Source organism: Mastomys coucha, unplaced genomic scaffold (assembly GCF_008632895.1).
Source record: "Mastomys coucha isolate ucsf_1 unplaced genomic scaffold, UCSF_Mcou_1 pScaffold15, whole genome shotgun sequence".
Classification (NCBI taxonomy): domain Eukaryota; kingdom Metazoa; phylum Chordata; class Mammalia; order Rodentia; family Muridae; genus Mastomys; species Mastomys coucha.
The window spans coordinates 90,618,503-90,626,939 of NW_022196897.1; the positions used below are offsets into that span (position 1 = coordinate 90,618,503).

At 54.5% G+C, this 8,437-nt stretch overlaps 1 protein-coding gene and 1 long non-coding RNA gene across 7 annotated transcripts in view; one reads left to right on the top strand and one right to left on the bottom strand.

Moving 5' to 3' along the window:
* The window catches only part of LOC116090594, a 32,176-nt gene extending 28,449 nt beyond the window's left edge, over positions 1–3,727 (bottom strand). For both annotated transcript variants that reach the window (XR_004118736.1, XR_004118735.1), the window contains exon 1: positions 3,618–3,727. This is a non-coding gene — a long non-coding RNA (uncharacterized LOC116090594). The remainder of the gene's footprint in view (positions 1–3,617) is intronic.
* Positions 3,728–3,828: 101 nt separating this feature from the next.
* Positions 3,829–8,437, top strand: part of Wt1 (WT1 transcription factor) — a 48,177-nt gene continuing 43,568 nt past the window's right edge. For 2 of the 5 annotated variants that reach the window (XM_031371238.1, XM_031371239.1), the window contains exon 1: positions 8,225–8,421. In XM_031371238.1, the coding sequence (XP_031227098.1) occupies positions 8,412–8,421 (10 nt within the window). In that variant the 5' untranslated portion in view covers positions 8,225–8,411. Of the gene's footprint in view, positions 4,744–8,178; positions 8,422–8,437 lie in introns of those variants that run through there. The other 3 variants (XM_031371235.1, XM_031371236.1, XM_031371237.1) reach the window with 3 other exon arrangements.

Below are 8,437 nucleotides of genomic sequence, written 5' to 3' on the forward strand. Positions count from 1 at the left end.
AGAGAGAGAGAGAGAGAGAGAGAGAGAGAGAGAGAGAGAGAGAGAGAGAGGAGATCGAGACAATTTTCAAATGAAAGAAGAAGCTTAGGGGTGAACTGTATCACAAAAAGCCCTCCGATGTTTACATTTTTTCTTTTGTTTTGCAAAGAATGAATCTGTTTGTTTTTGTTTTGTTTTTGCCAGCTGCGCCAGTCTGGAATCTGAGCCCTATGCGCGTTTCCCCGCAGCCCTGGGCGGATTGCTGACTTAAACGCTGGCAGAAAGGAACAGCGCTGGCGCGTTTGTCCTGCTCTTGGGGCTCCAGACAGCGGGCCCGGCCCTAGGGCAGCAGCTAACCCGGTAACTAGTGACTTGGAGGTCGGGTCACTCTTCGCGCCATCCTCTGGCAGTGGGCGCGGACTGGCGGCCTCAGCCACTGACAGATCGCAGGGCTTCAGCTTGTTTATTCAATTGTCAACAGCCTCGGGGTGACCGGCCAGAGCACGGCCCTGGCGTGCACGCTGGTCCCTGGGGCCGCGGCCGTAGCCGCCAGGCTGTGCTCAGCCAGATGCAGTTGACAGCCCCGAGATGAAAGACCGGGTTGAGATCTTCGCTCCCCTTTCCGTCTAGTTGCGATGTTTTTCATTTTGTAATAATTATGCGCCTTCTAAGACACGTATTGAAGCCACCTAGACTGCCAGTGTCTCTTTTCTTCCAAATTCCATCAGTACTAAAGAAGCAGAGACGGTGGTTTAAACTACCCCAGAACGAATTGGACGTTGAAAGTTGTGGGTTTTGATTGAGCTCGGCAAAAATCTTTCCAATCTGTCTTTGAACAATAATAGTATCAAAATCGAGTAGTTTTGTTGTAAACAGATCACTACCTTCCTATGGGATTAATCTACATCCCCGAAGATAGAACGCTAATTTCATATTTTTCCCATTGACTAATATGGAAACCAAGGCTCAAAAACACTGCGAAACTCATCAGGGGTCATACAGCTCTTGGTTGCCAAGTGAAGTGAGATCTCATTTTCAAGCCACCTTGCTTTTTAACTACAGTGCTGTACCATTTGCTTTTCCTAGCTCTGGTGGGCCTCAGTTTCCCCCCTCGCTGGCTTGAGTTTCATCGCCGGCTTTGCCTACCGACAGACAGTTTGGAACGTGATCCTTTCTGAGGCCCGAGGCTGAGCTGCCGCCGCCGCCGTGGCGTGGAAAAAGGAAGAGTGTAGGAAGCTCCTAGTTCGCCGTGACCTTCGTTTTTTTTTTGGAACCCCGGCGGGCCTCAAGTGAGGGAGGTTTAGGTGGGCGGCAGGTGCGACACCCCTGGCCAGACTGTACCCAAGTCAGTGTAGAAAGATGGGACGTGGGAAGAATGGGGTATCCCTGTGATACCTCTAGGGTTTGCGGGTCCCAGAGCACCGACTTACTGGCACTTGGACTTCTAGACACGGGCTGGGCAAGGGGGAATCTGGGAGCTTCTAGTCTCACCAGGGGTCCACCAACTGCGTGGCCGGCCGCTTCCCTAGTCCCCCCCCCTCCCCCGCACTTATTTCTCCAGCCTGATAGGAACTTCTTGCTACTTTAACGCAAGAAGTTGGAGGAAAAGGGCACCCTGGGGTTGAAATGGGGAGTCAAACATATGCTTCCTGGGTTCCCCCTCAAAAATTTTGAGAAAAATAATGACAGAGGAGTTCCAATTTCCGAACGCCCATTTCCTCTCACACTAGCCCACCTCACAAACCCACCTCCCAGGTAAACCCGAAAAATTTAAAGGTGGGCGCAGAGGTATGTGTGTCCTTTTCCATTCTTGAAATACAATACTCTCAGGAGCTCAAATCAAACCGGACCCTCTATACATAGCTTCCATCCATCTCCTTCCCAAAAATTTTGCAGGAAGACTAAAAAAGAAACTATCTCCATTTTCCTTTGGTAATGAAACCCTGACTCTTCTTTCCTCAAGCTAAGAAAACCGGTTTTGAGTAGAAATACGAGGTCAGGAGGAGGGAAGGAGGGACAGGGGCACCGGGCTTTCGGGGCAAGATGGGCTTGAGAGGTTGTGTCCCAAAGGGCTTGTCTTCCCCAAGAAGGCCAATGGCCCTGGGCCCTATTACACGGCTTGGGATAGAGAACAGGGGAGTTGTCGTGAGGGTCCTCTTCCCCCCCCCTCTCTCTCTCTCTCCCTCTCTCTCTCTCTCTCTCTCAAGAAGGGAGGACAAGAAGAGGGGAAAAAAGCTTCTAGTCCGTTACAAATCAGTCAAAATCCCAAAGCAGCATGCACCCGCCGAGTCCACTACGGTGAAAGTGAAGGGGTATCAACGGATAATGCAGCACTGTTAACCTCCCTTAGGATAGTCTTTACCTATATAGATTGTGTATCCCCAAGAGGAATGGGTAATTGCTCAAGGTAAATACTTTATGAGCCTTGGGTCCCAAGTCAAATTCAGGACGATTCTGGATTCACGAATCCATGTGAATTAAAACCAATGTACAGCATCTGGAGAATGCACTAAGATCACTGAAATACTAGGTTTCTTCGTGTTTACAGTCATCATCCTCGACTGTTCCCCCCCACCACCACCACCACCACAGGTTTAGTTGGAAAGCTTCAAGTCCCATCCTGGTTCGGGATGCCTGACTGCAACCCGCGGCTTCCCCGCCTGCTCGCCTGGCAGTCCCGGGCTGCGCAATCACTGCTGCCTCCAAGAGTCCCCGCATCTGCCCTGAGAAACCCACTACACTTGCCACACTCCATAGGCTTCTACTTGTCTGTGGGTTCTTTCCGCCCTGGATGCCAATGCTTTAGGAGACCCAAACCAATACAAACCAATCCCCAAACACCTGCTCTAAGATTCACAAACAGCTACAGGGTGGAGGGAGGAGCTGTTTTTTGAGAAGCCACTCTCTGGGAACTCTCTGGGCTAGAGTGCAAACAGGCCTCTAGCCAAGGGCCAATAGAGTCTCTCTTAGGCTCATTTCTAGGTTAGCCTAACTAGTTTGCATCCCCCGATCAATCACCGCAGGTCCGTTATCATTCCCTTATCACTAGAGGAAGCTGTGCTTGGCGAAGCAGCTTTGCTTCTCCATTCCCGTTTCTTCTCAACAAGGCGCCGGAACGTTCCCACCACACTCAAGTAGGTTTTGGGCATTTCTGCTGAGCGCTTCCGACGGCACCCCCCAAAACAGCTGAATATTTCCCCCAGTTAATATAAGGTTTAAATACCCCTTGCCAAAAAGGACCAGTAAGTGTCATCTACACTGTAGGCAGCACGAGCCCTCTGGGTTCCAACAGTACCAAAGAATCAGCTACCAGACAACAAAAAAGATCCCGCTGGTCATAACTGACGTCACACTTCATAATTACCCATCCCGAACAATTTCACCTTGGATCTCAACCTGTGAACCCAGAGGGACCAACCTCCTAAAGTGACCCTGCGGTTAGTCTCTAGAGTTCTGGACATGGGAGGAGATAAGCCTCAAATTAGGCTATCTGCCTCAGAACTCAGGAGAGTTCTCTGGGCTCTCTGGTTCCCGCCCTCTTACAGTCCACCTGCCCCTCCCTCCACCCCACCCTCTCTGATTAACAACCCCAACTCTTCTTCTACCTCGGTCGGACGCCTAGGGGACTCACTACTTACCTAGAGGGCCTTGCCTCAAGGCGCCTATACTCGGGAAGGCCAGCTGGGGAAGCAGGGGGAGGCTTGCGGTACAGGCCAGCTGAGAGCACGTAGCGGGCCAGAGAGGAGGGTGTCTCCGAGATGAACGCTCCCTCGGGCCCGCCCCACACCCCAGATGCGAGGAACCCGGACGAGCAGCGCGCTTTGCTGAGCTAGGCTAGGGCTGCTGTGTGAATGGAGCGGTCGAGCATCCTGGCTCCTCCTCCTTCCCTGCTGCCGGCCCCTCTTATTTGAGCTTTGGGAAGCTGGGGGCAGCCAGGCAGCTGGGGTAAGGAGTTCAAGGCAGCGCCCACACCCGGGGCTCTCCGCAACCCGACCGCCTGCCCCGCTCCCCCTTTCCTTTTCCCTCCCTCCCTCCCTCCCACCCACTCATTCACCCACCCACCCACCCAGAGAGAGGACCGCAGCCCAAGAACCCGGGCCGGCCGCCTCCTCGCCGCGATCCTGGACTTCCTCCTGTCGCTGGAGCCGGCTTCCACGTGTGTCCCGGAGCCGGCGTCTCAGCACACTCTCCGCCGGGAGCCCGGGTGCATTCAGCAGCCGGAGCAGCCAGGGGACCGAGGCTCCCGCAGCACCTGGGCCAAGTCCGAGAGTCCGCAGGATCGCAGGAGCGGAGAGCGGTCCGCATCCGAACCGCAGCTCATGGGTTCCGACGTGCGGGACCTGAACGCGCTGCTGCCCGCCGCCGTGTCCTCGCTGGGCGGCGGCGGCGGCGGCTGCGGGCTCCCCGTGAGCGGCGCGGCGCAGTGGGCGCCGGTGCTGGACTTCGCGCCTCCGGGCGCCTCGGCTTACGGGTCGCTGGGCGGTCCCGCGCCTCCTCCCGCTCCGCCGCCGCCTCCGCCGCCACCCCACTCCTTCATCAAACAGGAGCCCAGCTGGGGCGGCGCCGAGCCGCACGAGGAGCAGTGCCTGAGCGCCTTCACCTTGCACTTCTCCGGCCAGTTCACCGGCACAGCCGGGGCCTGTCGCTACGGACCCTTCGGTCCTCCCCCGCCCAGCCAGGCGTCCTCCGGTCAGGCCAGGATGTTCCCCAATGCGCCCTACCTGCCCAGCTGCCTGGAGAGCCAGCCCACCATCCGTAACCAAGGTAAGGATTCTGGACAGCGCCACCTCCACGCCCCATAGTGGCTCCGCTACCTGATCCCACGCCGCTTCTCCCTTCCTCAGTTCCTTTCTGATACCAGTTCTTAGCCAGTTCTGCCTTCCGAAGGAGTCTGAAAGTAGCGGACAGTGGGGGGTGGGGGGAGTGGGCTCTGTCAAGTGAGAGCGACACCTCACCGCCACCCACCACTTACACACGGCTGAGCACGACCCCAAAGTCCGATCGTTCGCAGGACGCGGGAGGACATCTGGGGCCCCGGGGTGTCCTAGAGATTTCGGAACTCCACGGGAGGAGGAAGAGGGAGGTTGTGGCGTGTGATTCTACACCGGGGAAAAGTGTGATGCATAGCCTCACCAGGCGTTGACTCTTAAGACTCTAGGGTAGACTGACAAAGTAGAGGACTTCAAGTGGGACTGGTATTTAGGACCCCCCCCACCCCTCCCCGCCCCGTGCTGCCTCTGACAAGTCCGAAGAGCCGACCCGAAGATCTTCCAGCTCTCTATAGGCTCTGGTTCATTCCAGACCCACCATAAGCAATAGAGAGTTTTGGAATGAGGGATTAACACTTTGGGGGAAACTAGTCAGTGTTCCCGTGTACCTTACGGCAGAGGTAGTACTGTTGGGAGCTCTCCTGAATAGTTTGAAGGCCGCGGGGACAGGAAAATCAGCCTGGCTGGTCGACTCCACCCGATACCGAACCAAATCCCTGGAGTGAGGATGGGAAAAGGTGGCCTTCTTCCTTTCCGCGCTCCTTAGATGCTTCCTAGTCACGTACACCGAAGTTAGACTAGGGAAAGATTTCACAAGCCTTGAGATGTAGAAACAAGAACAAGTGTATTGGCGGGTCTTCAGTCAACGTACCGGTCTAGTTTTTGACTCTCGCAGGAGCTCCGACACCTCTCTTTCGTTAGTGCCCGGGCGGAAGTATGATTCCCGAGCCCGAGCCGCTGGCGTTTTCTTCGTTTGTTCTCATTTGATTTCTTTGCTGTTGAGAATCTAATTTCGTTTGAGTCGATGTTTTAGGAAAATCTTTACTGACACAGACGCGCTTTTTTTTTTTTTGGACCAAAAATTCTGATGTCCTTAGTCTGAGTGTTTCTGAAATGTGTGGGAAGGAGGGAGGAGGGAGAACCGGCACCATTTGGGGAAGGTGCGGGAGGTGCCCAAGCGCTCTCTAGGGCCTGAAACCCTCCTCGACCACCTGAAACCCTATCGAAACCGAAACCACTGAAGAATGAGAACTCCTGGTCTTGAGAAGAAACCTGGAGCGGACTCAGGGGGTCCCTCCGTCTTAGGCCTTTGATAAATGAAACTCAAGTTTTGAACACGAGATGTTGGGGGAAGAGCTTGGTACTTTGGCAGAGGCTCTCGGATCTTGCCATCGCTTTCCAGTAGGCAGGTGTTACCTTTGGCAAGCCTCCAGGTCAGTTTGCTCGCCTCTAAGAGGAGAACTGAGATGGACAACCGGGAGTTTGGGTTAGGCCAGACGTTATAGGCCAAACGGGAGGAAATCTGACCAGAGTCTAAATACACACAGCCCGCCTAAACCCCCATGGGTCAGAAAAGAAGCCACTGTCAAACATGTGTACGCCTGGTGTTTGGAGAAGCTCACTGACCTATAACCCTTCGGCTAGCAAACACTACAGGACCACCATCTTTTTGAGTCTTTTTAGGCTCTCTGTGAGGCTTAGCATTCTACACTGCACGTCTAGTAGAAAAAAAATCCATAGTAGAAGGTGGGTGGGGCTGAGAATTTAAAGCCGGAGGGCTTTGCCAGTACACTTAGGTGGTGTTGGTGGTGGAACATCCAGGTTCTTCTGGAGTAGACAGGTTGGACTGCTACGGAAGAAAGCTTGGGAAATGAGGACTGGGCCCAGCAGGTGAAGGCTCCCCACCATACCCTGCTCTTCTCAAACCAAGAGAAGGCCAGTGGGGAGATATCTCCAGTGTAGGACAAACCTGAAAGTGGGTTCCTGTTAGGAAACTTACCCTTTTCTCTCCTACTTAAGTGGGTCGTGCAAGCAGAGTCTGTGGGCTTCCTTGGGAGCTCCTGGGTGAGAAGTGTGAAGCTGCTCACTCCCAACCCCCTCCCTCTCAATAGCAACTAGGAGGGGCCCTCAAGATCCGGGATTCTTTGAACATTCATTCCTTTTACTTTAGGGACTCCTATGGATCCTTTCCAAGATGCAGGGTACAGTTTGGGGTTTTTGATTAGGAGAAGCAGTCAGCTGTCCCTGGAAAATGTGAAAATGGTCATCAGCTTGCTCCGACTCTACTGTTGAGAGGAATTCAGGCTGTCTCTGGCTACCTGTTTGCAAGCCTGGGAGAGCAACTATGGCGCTCCTTCCTTCCTTCCTCAGTTTCTTAAGGATATTCATACCCCTCCCCCCATTTCTTCTATAGCCGACACCATAATCGTCTAAACATTAATTTAGCAAAAAGCAAACCTTCCTTGATGTGGTGCAATGAGGCCGCGGCTTACCTATTAAGACAGCTAATGGCTATAGGAACCTTCAGGAGAAGCACTGAGATCTAAGGAGCCTCTTTATACTGGGCGCCTAAATCCAGTCAATCTGGGAATAGGCCTCAAGAGGCCTCTTAGTTCACAGAGGCAGGCAGAGGTAGGACTTGAACTCACATTTTTCTCTTATTTTCTCCTAGAATTTTGGCTCCAAGGTTGAAATGGGTTTTCTCTGCCTAGCCTAATAGGCCCTGAACTTATGAGTGTGAGATGGTTGGGAAATCTGTCAGGACTTAGAAGTGGGGGTGAGGGTTGTCCTCGTCTGGACCAATGCAGGGCTTGCCAGTCAGCTTCTGACCCCCGCCCCCGTCTCCAGCCCTGTAGTGCCCCTAGATAGCCTATGCCCCGGGGATCTCTGTCTTGCTGGTCCGTTAGAGGAGCCCAGTTGTAATGGGGCCAAAGGCGCCCCCCTCCGGTCATATCAAAGACTGTTGTTGGGTCCGGGTGAGGACTCCACCTATCCCCTTGGCTACTGGGTTTTCCGGAACACCTTCCTGGTTTAGCCTGCTGTAGGATCTCCCCCTCTGCTCTCCAGGGCCAGACTGGGGCAGCCTGTTCCGGGCTCCTCCGCAGTGGAGGCAGGGGAGGAGAGCTCAGAGCCTTATTCTCCTTCTCGCAATGTCAAGGTTGCTCTCCCCTCCCTGGTCCAGATCAACCGTGGGAAAGTGGCTACCTTGGCTGGGAGGGCCTCTCCCTCCGTGGCCCGGACAAGAAGCCTTTGAACAACTCTGGAACTTCGCGAAGTCAGCAATCTCTCCGCCGGCCCCCACTCCCGCCCTCCTTGAGATGGGCTCAGCTCAGTCCTCGGGTACAGCGGGTTCCTAATCAGCCCGAGCTCTGATAAGCCTCTAATTAAAAGAGCTCTCCCTCAGATCCCGCTGCTTTCCCCGCTGCCCCTCCCAGAAGACCCGAGGGAGGGGCTCAAGGTTGCTGCTGCCCGCCAAGGTTTGCAGGTCTCATCTGCGAGAAGGCGGGTAGGAAGCCTTGCCGGGTGCCCACTTCCTAGAGCTGGAGTTCCGGACTGCGGAGCCGAGGTCCCTGGCGTGGGAGCTGCAGCCCGGGCACTAGCAGCGGTTGAGCAGCGGGTCTGAGATTGTGCGTGGCCTGAGATCATTGGCTACTCGGCTCAGGAATGGAGAAGGGTTCGTTTAGAAAAAA